Below are 19566 nucleotides of genomic sequence, written 5' to 3'. Positions count from 1 at the left end.
GGTACATAGACAGTGGGAGAAAGTAAGTGCTGGGTGAATGTTTGTTGAAAAATATTCAAGTATTATTACCATTCCCATTTTTCAGATGAGTAAATTAAGGCGTTGGGAGATTAAGGTCTGTCCAACATTACAGCCAATTAATGACACTCATTCCTTGTATTCTTTCCTCAAACAATTACTGAGGACCTACAGTGATAAAAGTAAAAAAACAAAAACAAAACTAACATTTCAGGGTGCTATACACTACGTAATATATTTGACATTTACTCCATGCCTGACCCTGTTCAAATCACTTCACATATATTAACCCACTTAAGCCTCACAACACACTCTACGAGATAGGTATATTTTTGTTCCCATTTTATAGATAGAGAAACTTAGGCTCAGTTCACACAACTCGAAGTAGGAGATCTTGCTAAGTTCTGGGCCAAGTCCTTACCCTCAACAGCTCATGGTCTAGGGAAGGAGCTGTGTCTCCTGTCTTCTGGTTGTATTTCATTAATATTAACAAGTCTTCGCAGAACACAGTGAATCATTCATTACCTCATTTATACCTGAAAACAACACTGTGAAGTATTATTTCCCCCACTTTAAAGATAAGGGGATTAGAGAGGGTACAGAGTTTAATGACTAGACCAAGGACATAATGCTGGTCTACTCATGCTCCAGAGTCCTGGTTCTGAAATACCTCAAAAACAGTCCTAGCGTGCAATTCTTCCTTTGTCAGGAGGAAAGAGAACCTAGTGATTAAGAGTATGGGAGGGCACTGCAGCCAGGTTGCTACCTGAAGAAACTTGGACAACCTACTTAACTTCTCTGAGCCTCAGTTTCCTCATCTTTAAAAAATAAAAAGACCATCAAGGGGGGAAACTAGAATGGACTTATTGATGGTGAGTTTGATTCCTGGAATAAAGATCACAGGGTAAAAAAGACTAAATGGGCTTCAGGAAGCACAAGAGACAGAGTTCAGAGGTGACTCCCTAATGCCCACAGGAGGTAGCGTCTGTGTGGCTGGTAACTCAGTGGGAAGATAATTTGCTGTCCCTTAGGCTTTTGCATTGGATGTTTTCTCTTCCTGGAACCCTCAACTCCCTGATACCCATATGGCAAATTCTCATCTCCTTAGTCTTTGCTAAAATGGTACCATTTCAATGAAACCTACCCTGTCCATGCTATGTAAAATTGCAACTACCCTGCACTCATCCAGTCTAGATCCCTATTTCTTTCTTCTATCTACTTATCACCTCCTTTCATACTACATTACATGAGATCATTTATTTTTTTTATTAAGTTATTTATTGTCTGTCTCCCCTCACCTACAAGAGAATAGGAGGTTTGGTCTGTTTTGTTCACTCAGTTTTCTAATTCTCCCAAGCACCTAGAACAGGGCGTATGTATAATAAGACTTTCTTTCTGCCCATGGACTCTACACCACAGGTCTATCCAAATACTACCAGTTATAGTGAAAGGGTTACATCTAGGTTATTGTTACCTCAAAAAAAGTCACCATGACAATAACGTGAACAGTTCAAGCCTACCTCCGAATCTCTTAGCTCAGAATTTTCTATGTCTACCAGAGTTCGCCACCAGTAACTAAAGTTTCCTTTTTTAATGTGGAGAAGTTACTGCTAATAAGTGATCACTGATAAGCTATGCCCAGTCAAGAAGCAAACTTTATCGAAGGGGAGAGTCTTAGAAAAACAAACAAACAAGAAAATTAAAGGTCATCTTGTCATGATTTACTACCACCACACCATCAAAATAATAAAAGAGGGGAAGGAGAAGAAAGGAAAAGACAGAGGGAGAGAAAATGTGTTCGGGAAAAAAAAGGAAGGAAGGAAAGAGAAAGAAAGAAAAAAGGGAGGGAGAGAGAGGGAAGGAAAGAGGGAAAGAGGGAAGGAAGGGAGAGAAAGAAAGGAAGGAGGAAGGAAGGGAGAGAGAGGGAGGGAGGGAGGAAGAAAGGAAGAAAGAGGACGGGGGCAAAACTGTCTTCCTGCTACCACTGATGTGAGGATGAAATGAAATAATGCATGCAAATTTTCATTATGAGACCCAGCATCTACACCCACAGGACAAGCAAAAAATGGGAAATCAGTGTTTGCCGGGGCTCCTAGCAGTGGGTGACGCTGCCTCTCCCCACAGCTGCCCAGTCAGCAACAGGCTGCTCGTGGGGCCTGCGGGCCAACGGGTCACCTCCCTGGAGGTGACGCTGGCCTTCAATCTGTTCCGCTTCTCGACTAGCGATACGCTCTACCTGCAGAGCCAAGTGACCCTGTTGTGACAAGCGGGCGGGACGCCCGTGTCCGCCGGTGAGCAGACAGGCAGCCCTAGAGGCTCCGGGCAGTCGCTGCAGCCTCCGCCGGCCGCAGCTCCGGGTGGCTAGCTGAGGAACCGGACTCCAAGCAATGCAGTCGGGTAGGGACTAAGGAGGGGCCTGCAGGGACTAAGGAGAGGGGGACCAATAAGGGCCTGACTAAGGCGGGGCCTGGAGGGCGGCGGTGCTGGGGATTGGCCTATCCCTCCGGAGGCGGGGCTGAAGGCGGGGCCGAGGGCGAGGGGCCTGTGGATTGACATAAAGGGCAAGATTTTGGAGACCTCACTGGGGCTACCTGGGGGTCTCGGACAAAGGCCCGCCCAGGCTGGGGCGGGAGGAGACCTCGCTACCCTTCTGTTGTGTCCCTGCAGACCTGTAGTCAGAAGAGTCCGCCTGGGAGGAATCGAGCCTGGGAGATCTCAGCTCGGGAGGGTCTGGAGAGCGGCGCTGGCTGGATGGTGTTCGGGCCCATTAGATCAAGTGGTAACTGGATCATATGGGGGGCCTCCTTGACTCCTCTTCCAGTTTTTCCCACTGACCTGCTCTGAGACCCCGACCCTTCACTGAGCCTCCTTCTACCTGTGTGTCCTCAGACTCCTCCCTCAATTCTAGTCCATGTCCTCCCCAAGCCCATATCCTCCTCGGCTCCTCCTTTGCTCTGGAGAGGTCTCCTCCCCTCACCCGGTCCCGGTTCCATTCTCACTCATTAAGCTTCTCTCCTCCCATTCTCATCTTTCCTGCCACACCAGACCAATCTTCTACCAGTCTGTTTGTCCCTTGTGCCAGTATGCTCTTTGTAAATCCTCCTTGCTGGTCTGAAACCATCTCTCCTTTCTCTCTATTCCCTGACAACCTTCCAAAGCTCTGACCCTTGCGGGAAAGCCTATCTTCTTAGTAATTCCATTCTTTAGAGGCAGAAGGTTCATCATCACACCTTTCTGAGTCCCTGCTTCAACAAAGGGTTCTTTCTGCCCAATCTTTCAGTGGTGGGCGTGTGCTGACCTGGTACTATCAGGATGCCTCCTTAAGCTTAATCTTTCTTCCTTTGTGGTTTCAGAGCCCAGTGCCTCCAGTAGCAGGAGTTTGGCAGGTTGGTACACAGCGATTGCTGTGATAAAGTTCTGATGACTGCACCAGGGTCTGGGGGTGCACACTGGCTTCTGGAGGGTGCTGGTCTTGGATCTCGTCCCTGCTTAACAGTATGTGACTTGGGAGAGGTCAGTTACCCTAAGTCTCAGCTTCCTCAGCTGTACATGGTAGAGTTGTCATTGTGAGGTTGTTGGTAGTCATAGTTAGACTTTTATCCCTCATCAGAACCTGAGGCTTTCCAGAAATGATTTAGGGTAAGGGTTGAAATTTCAAGATAGAGGGCCATGAAGATAACAACAAGTGAGAGAGGTTGAGTGGGGTCCACACCGAGATAGAGAGTTCATCTCTGTGTCTCCAACCACCTCCCCCCCAGTCTAACAGAGGAACTGGCACATGGTGAGTCCCAGGAAGGCTTTGTTGAAAAAATGCATGAATGACTTACAAAACAATCCCCAAAGTGGAGTATCTAAGCCTAAAAAGTTTCCCAGGCTCTCAAAGCCACCTAATTCTGCTTTATAATTATTTCTTTCTTTCCTGCAGGATCCTGGATGACCATCTTTCTTCTGATGGCAATAGGCTGGATGCTAGGATAAAATCCTGCCCAGATACCTCCCCCAACTCTAGTCCTTAGCCTTTAGTTTAGTTGCCTGAGGCAAAGGTTAGGTGGAGGAAGATTTAGGGAGAGACAAGTAGTCTGTCCTCTTGTTAGGGACCAGAGAGGTTGAGGGTGAAGATGGAATCCATGTGTGACCCAACTACTGTCTGGTTAGGAGTGGGACCACTGAGCCTTGGGCAGTGCTTCCTCATCCCACCTTCCCTTCCCATCTCTGGAACTCTTCCAATGGTGGGATTGGGCAGCTCAATATGATAAGGGGCAGGGCAGAGGGTATGGCCAATAAACAGCAGGGAACTTTCCCACTTTGTCTGACTCCTTTTCTGTGTTATCAGATCACAAAGCTTCAAGGCTTTATGAGAAATGGTGTGTGTGTGTGTGTGTGTGTGTGTGTGTGTGTGCGCGCATGTGTGCATGTGAGAAGTTGCTTTCTTCTCTATGGGTCTCAGTTCCCCCATTTGTAAAACAAAAGAATTTGACCAGATGATCTCTGCTTCAACATGGGGACTCCATGACTCTCATTTTAGGGTAAGTTGTTGGGCCTTGGCCAACTGGTTCCAAATCTCCTTTCTTCTGCAGAATGGGCAAGAGCTATTTAATTTCAGAATTAGGATTAAATGTGTCCATATAATATTGTTCTGACCATTAATTATTTCCAACTTCATTAACTCCTGTTTCCTAATAAAGGGTGGATACAGGCAACAGTATGCTATCATTTATTCATTCAGAAACAGGTTGGAATCTACTATGTTAGGCCCTGGAGATTCAATATTACACAAGACACAGGCTTGGACCTTACAGAGAGGACAGTTGAGTTCAGGAAGCAGGTGGTGTGGATTGGGAAGCAGGACAGGCTTTAGAAGTTGACAGAGGTGGCACTTTCACAAAATCACAAGAAGGCCCTGTGCCTCTTTTTGTTGTTTCATTTTTGAAATACTACTTTTATTGATATCTATGATCATTTAGAAATTAATTTCTTGGGAAAATATGTTGTTCCAAGCAACAAAATAAATATTAAATTCAACAGTCTCAACATTTAATTTACAAAATCTCTTCTTGTCATTTAATGGTTTAATAGCTCCAGAAAAAATTAAGTCAAATGATTAATCCATATTATTTTTTCATGTACATAAAAATCACACACTTATTAAATCAGTACAATTAATTACATTTCATTGGGAATTCATATTCACTTTATAAGTCTGGAGTAGAAACTGTTTAAATATCCTTCTTGACAAAGGCATTAACCCTTGCCTGTATTTAAAATAGATCCTAAAGGATAAGGGAAAAATATCATTTACTATATTATGCTTAAATATCTCAAAAAGAAAATAGAATGAAACAAAATGAAGTTAACAAGGAAGCTATTGAACTTAAATTATATTTAGTTGACCATGTTAAAGAAGCCTCTGTGCTGTGTAACAATAGATGCTTATAAAATAATCCACCAGACAACACTTAATGCATGGGAAAGTAGCTCTAATTACATGATTACGAAGATGCAGTTAATTTTCTCACTTTTCTTGGTTAAATTAGGGTGGGACATAACTGGCCAACTCTAGTCTTTTTTCAGTTATGTCAGGTGATAGTTCCATTCATATATCTTACTGAAATATGCAAGTGTTTTTTCTTTTTCAAATTTTATTTTATTTATTTTTTATACAGCAGGTTCTTATTAGTTATCCATTTTATACATATTAGTGTGTATATGTCAATCCCAGTCTCCCAATTCATCATCCCCCACCCCCTGCTGCCACTTTCCCCCCTCGGTGTCCATATGTTTGTTCTCTACATCTGTGTCTCTATTTCTGCCCTGCAAACTGGTTCATCTGTACCATTTTTCTAGGTTCCACATATATGTGTTAATATACGATATTTGTTTTTCTCTTTCTGACTTACTTCATTCTGTATGACAGTCTCTAGATCCATGCATGTCTCTACAAATGACCCAATTTCGTTCCTTTTTATGGCTAATATTCCATTGTATATATGTACCACATCTTCTTTATCCATTCATCTGTCGATGGGCATTTAGGTTGCTTTCATGACCTGGCTACTGTAAATAGTGTGCAGCAAGTGTTTTAAAATAATAAAGTAACTGAAGATTTACTATGTCATAACTAAAAATTGTGAATGTTCTCTGAAATTAGTGCCAAAATTTTTCGTTAAAATATAAATGAGGAGTCATTCACATTTGAAAATTGGTATTATAATAATGGAGTTACTTTTTTTTTTTTTTTTTGTGGTACGTGGGCCTCTCACCATTGAGGCCTCCCGTTGGGGAGCACAGGCTCCGGACGCACAGGCTCAGCGGCCATGGCTCACGGGCCTAGCCGCTCCGCGGCATGTGGGATCTTCCCGGACCGGGGCACAAACCTGTGTCCCCTGTATCGGCAGGCAGACTCTCCACCACCGCGCCACCAGGGAAGCCCTGGAGTTACTTTTAAAATATAGATACCCATTGGAGAAAACTGTACAAATGTACTGTTTGCCAATTGTAAATTTAAATCTCAGCAGTTCCACTGTTCCCAGTCTGGTTTCTCTTCCATTCTCCACATTAGCTTTTCAAATCTTCCCCATTCTTCTCAGCCCTCTACATGCCTCTGTTCCCTCCCTCCTTACAGTTGCTTTTCACCAAAGAAATAGAAGCCATCAAGTGGGTGTTCCCACCACCCACCAGCCCACAAATTTACTCATTTACACACCTATCCTTACCATTTATATTTTAATAAAAGACTTCTGGTCTTAATTTCAGAGAATACTCCCTAAATTCATCTATCATATCATACCCAGATTCATTATCAATTAAATCTTATTTTCTGCCATCTATATTCTTACCTTAAAACACTATAAGAGAGGGCAAGTGATAGAACCCCAGAGCCCTTCCTTTAGAGTGAATTTGGTCCGGTAATTAACTCTTTATGTCTGGTTCTTCAAAGTTAAGAAATCACACAACTTTTATTTTTCTTTTGTTGAGTTATAATTGGCATACAGCACTGTATAAGCTTAAAGTGTACAGCATAATGACGACTTATACATCATGAAATGATTATCACATTAAGTTTAGTGAACATCCATCATCTCATACAGATGCAAAAGTAAAGAAATAAAAAAGAATATATTTTCCCTGTGATAACTCAGAATTTACTCTTTCATATATAAAATACAGCACCGTTAATTATATTTATCATGTTGTATCACCCAACTTTTTAATGCCTCTCTCCCTCCCAAGTCGAGTTTCCAGATACCTGGAATTTTAGTGTACTTTGGCTGATGGCTTTGTTCCTCCTTTTAAATAATTTCAGTCTGATTTTTCAAGTATGTATTAATGCAAATAAACTTAGTTCCTTTTCCTAGGGAGCGAGTTTGAGTAGGGAGGCAAGATTGATCCCTTACCCTTCAACCTGTGTCCTGATCACAGATTGACCACTGACTCTAATCCAGACCAAGCCCTGACCCTGATAAGACAGTGACTCTGGCCACACCCTAACTCCTGGTCACAACGTCACCCCCTGCTTCAAGTGGGAGTACTATAGATGGTGAGGAATGGGAGGAGGGTGGGCAGGTTAGGAGGGATCCCGGAATGAGTTGCGCTGGCTGCCAGCTTCTCGATCTGCACAGGCCAAGCAGGCCACTTCAGGCCGGGGTGAACAGGGCTCCGCCCAGAGGCGAGACCCGCCAAGGGGTAGAGGCAACGGCAGAGAGCGGCGGCGGGCTCATGCGCAGAGAGATCCGTCGGTTCTCTGCGCCGAGGGCGGCGTGCAGGGGCGGGACACCCGCGCGGCCCGACTTCTGATTGGTCGTAGGAGGGAAGAAAGGGGCGGGACCAGGGCGGTGCGCGCTCTGAGGCGCGCGGCCTGGCGGGTGTGTAACGGCCGTTAGGGGAGCTGAGGCGCTGAACCGTCGTCCGCAGCAGACGTGGTCGCCGTGGTTGGTGTCCCTGAGTGAGGGATTTCGCTGCCCGCTTTCAAGCTCACGTAAGTCCTCCTCCCTTCGGGGGCCCCCGTCGGACTGACAGACCCTGTCCCCTGCCTAGAGAGCCTTGGCGGAGCCTCAGACACTCTCGACCGTCCGCCGTGGTGGGGAGGGCCGCGGGAGAGCGAAGAGCATGCGCAGAGCGACTGAGCCGTTCGCCTTGGGTCTCTGACGCCCCGGCTTTCTGAAATAATGCTCCCCGCTCGCCTCCTTGGGTCTCAGTGGCCTCCCGTCCTCATCGCCTCGCTCTCTCCCCGTCACTCACTCCGCAGCAGTTGCGGGACCTTTGCGATGGACGGGCCCAGTGCCGGTCGCCAGGGCACGGCGGGAGGGAAGTTCTTGCCCTTCAGGAGCTCGCAGCCCCGGGAGAGGAGTAGACATCCCGCGGATGGTTGCTCGGCCAGCACTCAGTAGTGCAGGGTGGAGAAGTATGGGAACGCGGAACCCAGCGCGCCGACGGAGTCTGAGGGGGCGGGGAGCCCTCCCCGAGGAAGTGAAGTTTGAGCCGAGATTTGGAGAAAGATAGAGGAGGAAGGTCGGGGGACAGAGAGCCCGTGTGAAGGCGCTAGGCTGGAGTTTCTCAGCCGGCGCGATTTTGCCCCCCACGGGATATTTGACAGTGTCTGGAGACATTTTCGGTTCTCACAACTCGGGGATTACTACTGGCATCTGTTGGGTAGAAGTCAGGGGTGCTGCTATACAGCCTGCAGTGTACAGGACAACCGCACATCAAAGACTTACCCGACTTCCAATGTCGTTAGTACCGAGCATGAGGCACCCTGCTATAGACAGGGAGGAGCTGGTTCTCTGGATGAACAGAAAGTGTGTTAGAGCTTATGTATGCAATAGAAGCTGTTCAGAACTTACTTCATCACATTAAACCGGGAGGATCGGAGCCCTGTTTGTCTTTTACACCAGTCTACCTCCACGATATGGCACAGAGCCAGGCAAACAGGCACTCAGTAAATTTTGGTTGATGAATTGAGTACTGTGTGCTAGGAAGGGAGGAGTAGTGATACAAGGACGATTAAGAGAACCATGTTTCATTACTTGCCCTTAGGCCTTGTCTGTTTTATTATGTGGTGGTGTTCAGGACCTGTTCTTTGTAAAGGCAGCATCTTGGCAAGGATTTGGCTTCTCTTTCTTTAGGTTTGGTTTAATGAATGATCGAGGTGATGAAAATAGTGTGATGGTGTGAGGTTCTTAGTGTGTCTGTGTCAGCTGTCTGTGTTTCCCTTCAAATCCTCTCCTGTCTTGATGTGGTTCTGTCAACAGCTGCCAAGTGTGTTCCACACCATTAAGATTATAATTCTTCAAGGGGAGAACTAATAACAGCCAAAATCTAATTCTCGGGTAGCAGCTTGGGAAATAGAGCCTGGGTGGTGACCAGGGGCAGAGTGAAGAAATTACATGAGCCGCCCCTGCTCCTAACTGCTTTAGGGCTTGCAGCTCTGGCTATGTCTGAGGCATAGAAACTCCAACTTGTGGTGCCTTGGTAACTTCCTTTATTTCTTTTTGTCACAGACAGAATGCTGACTAGACTTCTGTAGCATTAGAGCACAGTCCTGGCTTTGAAACCTCTTCCTAACTGTACAATCTTCACCTTTCTAATCCTTTATTTTCTCATCCATAAAATGAGGTAATAGTAGTAACTACCTCATAGGTTTGATATAAGCATTCAACATAACACATGATACTTTAGAGTCTTTAGCACAATGCTTGATGGGTAGTAAGGACAGGCATACCTCAGAGATATTGTGGATAGGATTTCAGACCACTGTAATAAAGTGAGACACAAATTTTTTTGGTTTCCCAGTGCATATGTAAGTTATGTTTACACTATATTGTAGTTTGTTAAGTATACAATAGCATTATGTCTTTTAAAAATCTACGTACCTTAATTAAAAAATACTTTATTAAAAAAATACTTTATTGCTAAAACTTGCTAACCATCATCTGAGCCTTCAGTGATTCGTAATCTTTTTGCTAGTTTGCTAGTGGAGGATTCTGCCTCGATGCTGACGGCTGCTGACTGAACGGGGTGGTGGCCTCTGAAGGCTGGGGTGGCTGTGGCAATGTCTTCAAACAAGACAGCAGTGAAGTGTGCTGCATTGATTGACTTTTTTTTTTTTTTTTTTTTTTTTTTTGCGGCACGCGGGCCTCTCACCACCGTGGCCTCCCCCGTTGCGGAGCACAGGCTCCGGACGCGCAGGCCCAGCGGCCATGGCTCACGGGCCCAGCCACTCCGCGGCATGTGGGATCTTCCCGGACCGGGGCATGAACCCGTGTACCCTGCATCGGCAGGCGGACTGCCAACCACTGCGCCACCAGGGAAGCCCTGATTGACTTTTCTTTTCACAGACGATTTTTCTATAACATGCAATGCTGTTTGATACTATTTTCCCCACAGTGGAACTTCTTTCAAAATTGGAGTCAGTCTTCTCAAACCCTGCTGCTGCTTTATCAACAGAGTTACTTAATATTCTAAATTCTCTGTTGTCATTTTGACAGTCTTGACAGCATCTTCACTGGAAGTAGTTCCATCTCAAGAAACCACTTCCCTTGCTCATCCATAAGAAGCAACTCCTCATCTGTTAAAAGTTGTATCATGAGATTGCAGCATTCAGTCACATCTTCAGGCTCCACTTCTAATTTTAGTCCTCTTGCTATTTCCACCACATCTGCAGTTACAGTAGTAACATCAAAGAGCACAGATCACCATGACAGATGTAATAATGTTGAAAAAGCTTGGAATACTGCGAGAATTACCAAAACGTGACACAGAGACGAAGCGACCAAATGCTGTAGGAAAAAATGGCACCCATAGACTTGCTTAACACAGGGTTGCTGCACATCTTCAGTTTGTAAAAAATGCAATCTGTGAAGCTCAGTAAAGTGAAGTTCAATAAAAAGATGTATGCTTGGACTTAATACATGTTAAATTCGTTGAATGCATAGTTCTGTAGTTTAAACAGCTTTGAAAATGGAAACTATCAAATGTTGGGTGCTTTTCTTCTGTCTGCCTCCATTATTCTTACCTTTCTTGGCTGTATAATTGGTTATTTGTGTTACTGCTATTTATTTATTTATTTTAAATTAATTTATTTATGTGGCTGCATCGGGTATTAGTTGGGGCATGGAGGATCTTCGTTGTGGCCTGTGGGGTATTTTGTTGTGACTTGGGCTCTTTAGTTGTGGCACGTGGGCTTAGTTGCCCCACGGCATGTGGAATCTTAGTTCCCCCACCCAGGGATCAAACCTGCATCCCCTGCATTGGAAGGCGGATTGTTAACCACTGGACCTCCAGGGAAGTCCCTGTGTTACTTCTTATACATTCATTTCTCTCACTTTTATCTCCAGAAGTCTGTCTCCTTCAAATGGTCCTAAAAATTTACACCAGTAGGCCATCTACTTCTGAACTTAAGGAGGAAGAAGTTTAAAATTATTTATTCTGTACTGTTTTACTCCTTGGAGTTCTTTTTTTTTAAATTAAGGTATAATTCACATACCATAAAATTCAATTTTATGTATGCCCAATTCAGAGGTTTTAGTATATTCACAAGCCATCATCACTATCTAATCTCAGAACATTTTGATCACCCTAGTAAGAAACCCCATACCATTAGCAATTGCTCCCCATTTCCCCCTCTCCCTGCCCTCCTCTTAGTCCCTGAGAACCACTAATCTGCTGTCACTATGAATATGCCAATTCTGGACATTTCGTATAAATGGAATTATACAACATGTAGCCTTTGGTGTTTGTCCTCCTTCACTTACTATAATGTTTTCAGTAGCAGGTATCAGTGCTTCATTCCTTTTTGTTGCCTAAGTACTTCGTTCCTTTTTGTTGCCTAATAATATTCCATTGTGTGGATGTACCACATTTTATTTATCCATCAGCTAATGGACATTTGAGTTCTTTCTATTTTTTGGCTATTATAAATAATGCTACTATGAAGATTCATGTACAAGATTTTGTGTTGACATATGTTTTTATTTCTCTTGAATATATACCCAGGAGTGGAACTAGAGTCATAGGATAACTCCATCTTTAACTGAGAGTTCTTTTGTCATCCCATTTTCAACCCCTCTGAACTTGGAAAGGTCTCAGAATCCAATGCGCCTACCATTTTGTTATATTTTAAAGAAAGGGGGACTTCCCTGGTAGTCCAGTGGTTAAGACTCTGCGCTCCCAATGCAGGGGGCATGGGTTCGATCCCTGGTGGGGGAACTAAGATCCCACATGTTGCACGGTGCAGCCAGACCAAAATAAAATAAAAGATCCTTAATTTAATCACATCTGGAGGAAAAAACCCTTTAGAAAAAACAGAAAGGGATTAAAAAAAGCATTTTGATATTGATGATTCGGTATGACTAGCAGGTAGGGCATCCTTCTGTGTCACGAATAAAACACTGAATAATACTAGACATAAATGGAATCTTTTTTTTTTTTGCGGTACGTGGGCCTCTCAGTGTTGTGGCCTCTCCTGTTGCGGAGCACAGGCTCCGGATGTGCAGGCTCAGCGGCCATAGCTCATGGGCCTAGCCCCTCCGCGGCATGTGGGATCTTTCCGGACCGGGGCACGAACCCGTGTCCCCTGCATCGGCAGGCGGACTCTCAACCACTGTGCCACCAGGGAAGCCCCTGGAATCTTTTTTTAACTGAACAAATTTTCTCTTTCCCAGTATGTAGAGACCTGGGATTTCAGGGGATGGTACAATTTCTGTTGTAGATACAGTGAATTAGTGAGGGTTTGTGTTGTTGTTACTAAGAGGAGACTATAGAGGTCAGTAAAGCACATCAGAGAAATAGTACCATATAGCTTTTTTTTCCCGCCCCCCCCCCCCCCGCACCTCTCCAAAGTTAAATTTCACCTCTCAGAATTGTGTTCTGTTGACAGGGTTTATCCCAAACTCTTCTGGGGCTCTTATAAATTCAGAGTTTCTAAATTCGTACTTTATCTTCTGAGGACTGTACTGTGTCACTTTTTATTAACCTAAATTGTTAATAAGCCAAGTATAACAAAAACATTAATTAAGCACTTAATATGTGTCAGGCACCATTGTAAGTTAATTATAAATGAATTAGAATGAATTAGGTCCTGGCTTTATCCTCATTTTTATATGAAGGAACTGAGGCACAAAGATATTAAGAAATTTGCCCAAGGTTACACAGCTAATACGTTGCTCGTGTCGGGCTTCAAACCCGAACTGTCTGATCAAGAATCGATACTCTGGGGACTTCCCTGGTGGCACAGTGGTTAAGAATCCTCCTGCCAACGCAGGGGACACGGGCTCAAGCCCTGGTCCGGGAAGATCCCACATGCCGCGGAGGAACTAAGCCCTTGTACCACAACTACTGAGCCTGCGCTCTACAGCCCGCGAGCCACAACTTCTGAGACCGCATGCCACAGCTACTGCAGCCTGCATGCCTACAGCCTGTGCTCCACAACAAAGAGAAGCCACCACAATGAGAAGACTACACACTGCAACAAAGAGTAGCCCCTGCTCGCCACAACTAGAGAAAGCCCACGCACGGCAATGAAGACCCAAAGCAGCCAATAAATAAATAAATAAATTTATAATAAAAAAAAAGTCAATACTCTGAACCACTTCTCTTACTCTGTACTGCCTCTCAGTTACTGTGCATTTGCAAGATATTATTATTATTTGCTATTATTAGTTACAGTTAATTAAAGCTTTTGTTTACATAGATAGTAATCAGACTTATGCTGAATTCTCAGAACCTACCATTAGAATAAATATAAATGTTTTAAGGAATGAGGTAATGGGAAGAAAACCTCATGTTCCCGGCTGAGTATTGAGGTTCTGCTTATGACCAAAAAAATCTATCTTTGTACATCATATGACTAACTTTCAATACTGGAAGGAATTGGGGAATTCATTTTACGTTAATCATAATTGAAGTTATAATACTTCACTGTTGGTTTGGTTATTTAGTTTTTTTCCCACCTCACTCTTCCATCCTGTTCCCATGGGTAAGTAGATCCATGGCAATGTTTGTTAATTAAAAGTAACATTATTTTAAATTTTTGCAACGATTGGATGGGCTCTAGACCTAATAGGATCAGTATTGGGAATCTCTATTTGGTTCTAGGTTTTTTCTTCTTGCTTCAGGAGAAGTAGAGTATTGGGAGTTGCTTTGCCTTAAAAAAACATCCTCAGGAGTAAAACATGTGGAAGAATACTTGAATATTCTGTGTGTTTTTGACAGTTTCAGCTGAATGAGAACAAGTTACAGGGAATTAAAAGATAGTGGCGAGATCTGACTGGTTCCTTCATTCTACAGCTGGCTCAGATAACTGTTGATGGCCATGCAGGAGAAATACCCAAGTGAGCGGTTCTCTCATGCCACATCACCAGGTGAGTAGTCAGAGTTTTCTGGGTTAAATTATGACCTTTGCTCTATTATTTTATAACAAATTTCCTTAAAAGGAAATACTGAACAAACAAGCATTCACTGAAAGGCTGGCGCTTAAAGAACAAAAATGACATGGGGCTACATTGAATAGAAAAATAGGTCTCTCTGAGAGAACAACTATTTATCTCTGGTCCTGTGTAGCTTCCAACAAGACCACGTGATTGACTGGGAGAGGAGGACACATAAAGGATTGGAACAAAGTGACTTTGGAAGATAGTTCCATTTGAAATCAGAAAAACACAGCATAAATTACTGTGTTCTATGTTGTCTTTGTAGTCCTGTGGGTGGGTCAATCATCTGTTAGCCCACAAAGATTGGAATTCTTCTTGGATGCCAACAGTCTCACTTGTGTTGTCACTAGAGACTCAGGAATTTATCTCTAGAATGGATTTACAGGGTTTTGAAAGCTCAGTAGATATCCTAAGTTGATATGTTAAAAGTTTGTGTATGTATTTAATATATATATTAAAACATGTAAATATATACATATACTCAATAGACAATATTAAGTAGATATGGTATATTCAAATAGGAAGTAGCATTTTAGAAAAATAACTTTTGAATTTGGGGGGATTTATGAAGAAAGAGTACATTTGATGGAACTAATGGTATGTTTTCTTTAACTTGAAAAATCCCACAGTGCCTTATAGCAGACATTTGGTAGATATGTTCTCCTAGGCATACTGCCTTGCATATAATAAGCACTTGTAAAAGCATTTGTTGAATCAATTCAAGGTTCATTCAGCAAATATTTATTGAACATTGCTATGTGCCACGCACTGTCTTAGGATTGAATTATGCAATTTCTTATGACACTTATGTGTATAGTGCACCTTCTTGGAATGTAGAAATTCCTAACAAAGCTTACTGCTTTTCTGATGGCTTTGTTTTCAGTAGTCTCTCATTTCCTACTTTTTTTTTTTTTCTTTTTTGCGGTACGCGGGCCTCTGACTGTTGTGGACTCTCCCATTGCGGAGCACAGGCTCCGGACGCGCAGGCTCAGTGGCCATGGCTCAGGGGCCGAGCCACTCCACGGCATGTGGGATCTTCCCGGACCAGGCACGAACCCGTGTCCTCTGCATCGGCAGGCGGACTCTCAACCACTGCACCACCAGGGAAGCCCAGTAGTCTCTCATTTGATTGATAATGGTCTTAATATTTGATAAGGATGCTGCTGATAGGACGTGATACCAGCTTTCAGACTTGAATTTTGAAATAATCATAGTCTCTATAACTACACCAAAACATATTTTTATTTTAGCAAATATCACTTTTAGAATTGATGTATGGAGTGGGTGAACAGAGAAGTGGTAGTGGTGAAGAAGATTAGTAGTAGTAACAGGGAGTGATTTCCAGTAGGAGGCCAGGAACATGGTAGTCGAGACCCTCCATTGATTTTCACTATTTCAAAAGACCTGACAAATTGTACACTGACTAGAGAGATAATGCCATATAGACTCACCAGGAGGTCAAATTTCTTTGCTTCTCGCTAGAATTATGTTAATTTAATATAGTAACACTGGCTAATCTTATGCTGATCAGATGCTCTGATTTTTGGCTGTGTTTTCTATTAAAGATTGTTACAGGGACTTGCGTGGCAGTCCACCTGTTAAGACTCCGGGTTTCCATTGCTGGGGATGCGGGTTCGATCCCTGGTGGGGAAACTGTGATCCCACATGTCACGCGGCACAGCCAAAAAATTTAATAAAAAAAAGAAATTGTTACCAATTACTGTGTGTATATAGATTCTTTCAAATCAGGCAGTCCACTGAGACCCAAAGAATAAAAGGAGTTCTTGGGGAAAGTGAGGTTGTCTTCAGTAGAAAGCAGAAGTAAGGGTAGCAAAAAAAAGGAGCAACTGTAGAAGAAAGTAGGTTCAAAAGATGGGAGAAGGGCTTCCCTGGTGGCGCAGTGGTTGAGAGTCCGCCTGCCGATACAGGGGACGCGGGTTCTTGCCTCGGTCTGGGAAGATCCCACATGCCGCGGAGCGGCTGGGCCCGTGAGCCGTGGCCGCTGAGCCTGCGCATCCGGAGCCTGTGCTCCACAATGGGAGAGGCCACAACAGTGAGAGGCTCGCGTACCACAAAAAAAAAAAAAAAAAGACGAGAGAAGCACTAAATTCAAATATCATTTGCTTCCCGCTAAATCATAGAGTCTGTAGAACCACATTTTCTGATTTCAGCTCAAACCCTGATGCTTTAAATGGATAAGTAGCTACCATTACCTGTTTGTTTGTTTACATGGATCATCAGATAAAGTTTAGAAAAATTACAGTAGTTTTTAAAAAATAATTTGAATTTAATTCTTTGCTAGTATATTAGTAAATCAAGTATTTATTGAACACTTCGTATCTACCAGCCCTCAAACAGCAAGCTGATAAAGTCAAATAAATCTCATCAGTCTTGTTTCATCTTACCTGCTCAGAAACTTTAGTAGTTTCTTTGCATTGCCCCCGCCCCACAAACTCTTCAGATTAACTTATAAGACTCATCTTGATCTGGATTTACCTTAACCACAAGGGTACCCTGATGCAGTCAAAGCAGTGGTTTTCATCAGGGGACTGGATTGCCTGTTACCTTGCAGAGCATTTGGGAACATATGGGATGTTTTCAGGTTTTATAGTGATGGTGGGATGGAGTGAGGGCTGCTGCTGGCATTTAGTTGATGGGGAGGGACTAGGAATGCTTAACCATCCTGTAATATGTAGACTATACATTGAAGAATTGTCAGGCCCAGAATGCCAAAAGCACCTGTAGGAAATCCTGTAGGAAAGAATGTGGTTATTGGAATCAGAACAGCCTGGGTTCAAATCTCAGCTCTGTCCTCTGCAAAACAGGGGTTATAATACTTTTCAGTGAGTAGGTAGATGAGATCATGTTTGTAAAGTGCTGTGGCTTCTAGATTGCAAAGAATGGAGCTGCTATTAACTATTACTGTCCCAGTACCCCTGGATTCTTGGTAGTTTTTATTTCTGTCTTTGAACATTCTCACCTCTTATGCTATTTCCATTTAAAATTAACTGGGCTTCCCTGGTGGCACAGTAGTTAAGAATCTGCCTGCCAATGCAGGGGACACGGGTTCGAGCCTTGGTCCAGGAAGATCTCACATGCCGCAGAGCAATTAAGGCTGTGCGCCACAACTACTGAGCCTGCGCTCTAGAGGCCGCAAGCCACAACCACTGAGCCTGCCTGCCATAACTACGGAAGCCCGTGCACCTAGAGCCCGTGCTCTGCAACAAGAGAAGCCACTGCAATGAGAAGTGCATGCACTGCAGTGAAGAGTAGTCCCTGCTCGCCGCAACTAGAGAAAAGCCTGTGCGCAGCAACGAAGACTCAATGCAGCCATAAATAAATAAATAAATAAATTCATTAAAAAAAAAAAAAACTCCCTAAAATTAACTAATTCAGAGTAGCTGAAATAGGCACAGGAGAAAGAAAGGTGTGGGGTGCCACTATTCTCTAATAGGTTTAAGCGATTTTTTAAAAAGTCTTGTGGGGTTACCTGAGCAGGTTCACACTAAAGGTGGGAAATGCCACTTGTTTCAGGTTCCAATGTGATTCAGAGGGGTGGTTCCCTGGGGACTGAATGGCAGACCCCAGTTATCTCGGAGGCCTTTCGGAGCCGCTTCAGCCGTTGTTCAAGTATAGCCGACAGTGGGGACACAGCCATTGGCACATCATGCTCAGACATTGCGGAGGGTAAGTTTGGATTAATGATTTGATTACCAAAATGTGTTGTCAATTTCAAATTGTATTCCACGTACATTGTCATTTCCAGAGTATTCATAAGCCAATCCATTCAGTCAAGGAGTCTTCTTGATTCTTCTTATCCTATGCTCCTCACAGCCAGTCCCTTCCTCTCAACTTCTACTGTTTGTCCTGTCTGAAACAACTTTCTAATAGGTTTCTTGGCATCAGGTCTTTCCCTCTCCTACCAGATTAATCTTTCTAAAAGCCTGATTTCATAGTTTCCCTTTACTGCAAATCCTCAGTTGTTTCTTTTACTTGGAGGATAAAGGTCAGAGTCTCCAATTCTGTGATATGGCCCTATCCCATTCAAACATATTTCTTACTGTCACCAGGTATGTTGTCTTAACTATGCTACGTGCAGAACTTTTTTTGTTGTTGTTACTTGAGCTCTTTCCTTCTTTAATCTGGGCCCCTTTATGCTGTTCTCATCTCCTCTTGCCCCTCCCAGCTATGCTTATCTTATCTTATGATTTAGTGACACGTATGAAAAAGCTTTTCCAATTTCTTCCTCCCATTACTGATCTTCCTTTTTGCAATTTTATATCTTTATTTTTTTCTGTCACTTGTTTTTGCACTTAAGTATTAACTGTCAGACTGTACTTTACAAGAGTATTTTGTTTCTTCATTTAGATGGTGGGTTCCTAGGAGGGCAGAAAACCTAATGATAATAATTAATTACTGTTTATCAAATACTTTATGATGCATACTGTGCTAAATTTTTTTCTACATTTTTTCATTAATACCTTTAAGAACTCTATGAAATATTTTATTTCCAATCTACAAATGAGAGAGCTGAATTTCAAAATGATTAAATGAGCTGATTAAAGTCACAAAACTAATTACCTTGGTACTTGGTGCATCTGATAAGATGTCACACCCACTAGGATGGCTATAATCAAAAAGATAATAACAATCGTTGGTGAGAATGTAGAGAAACTGGAACCTTTGTACATTGCTGGTGAGAATGTAAAATGTTGTAGCTGCTTTGGAAAGCAGTTTGGCAGTTCCTTAAAAGGTTAAACATGGAGTTGCCTTATGACTCAGCAAATCTAGGTATATATACGCAAGAGAATTGATGAAAGCATACATCCACACAAAAACTTGTACACAAATGTTCATAGCAGTGTTATTCTTCATAGCCAAAAATTGGAAACAACCCCATGTCTATCAGTTGACAAACAGATGAGTAAAATGTGGTATATCCATATGATAGAATATTATTCAGCCGTAAAAAGAAATGAAGTACCAATACCCCCCACAAACTGGATTAACTTTAAAAACATCTATGCTAAGTAAAAAAGCCAGGCGCAAAAGACCACATATTGTGTGAAATATCCATAATAGGCCAATCTGTAGGGAGATAGAAAATAGATTTAGTGGTTGC

The 19566-nt window shown here is 43.1% G+C and overlaps 1 protein-coding gene and 1 long non-coding RNA gene across 4 annotated transcripts in view; both read left to right on the top strand.

The window, feature by feature from the left end:
• The first annotated feature begins 2618 nt into the window (after positions 1–2618).
• LOC113622414 (uncharacterized) lies at positions 2619–4401 on the top strand. The gene is made up of 3 exons (XR_003433509.1): positions 2619–2797; positions 3372–3404; positions 3944–4401. It is a non-coding gene; the product is annotated as an uncharacterized LOC113622414 (long non-coding RNA).
• A 3478-nt stretch (positions 4402–7879) lies between these two features.
• Positions 7880–19566, top strand: part of CEP85 (centrosomal protein 85) — a 32519-nt gene continuing 20832 nt past the window's right edge. For 2 of the 3 annotated variants that reach the window (XM_027109608.1, XM_027109606.1), the window contains exons 1-3: positions 7880–7993; positions 14302–14375; positions 17979–18131. In XM_027109608.1, coding sequence (XP_026965409.1) covers positions 14321–14375; positions 17979–18131 — 208 coding nt within the window. In that variant the 5' untranslated portion in view covers positions 7880–7993; positions 14302–14320. Of the gene's footprint in view, positions 7994–14226; positions 14376–17978; positions 18132–19566 lie in introns of all 3 variants that reach the window. The other variant, XM_027109607.1, reaches the window with a different exon arrangement.

Source organism: Aethalodelphis obliquidens, unplaced genomic scaffold, assembly GCF_003676395.1.
Source record: "Aethalodelphis obliquidens isolate GAN/ISIS:26980383/991018 unplaced genomic scaffold, ASM367639v1 scaffold9, whole genome shotgun sequence".
NCBI lineage: Eukaryota > Metazoa > Chordata > Mammalia > Artiodactyla > Delphinidae > Aethalodelphis > Aethalodelphis obliquidens.
The sequence above is the reverse complement of the archived record's forward strand: the minus strand, read 5'-3'. Positions and strand labels throughout refer to the sequence as shown.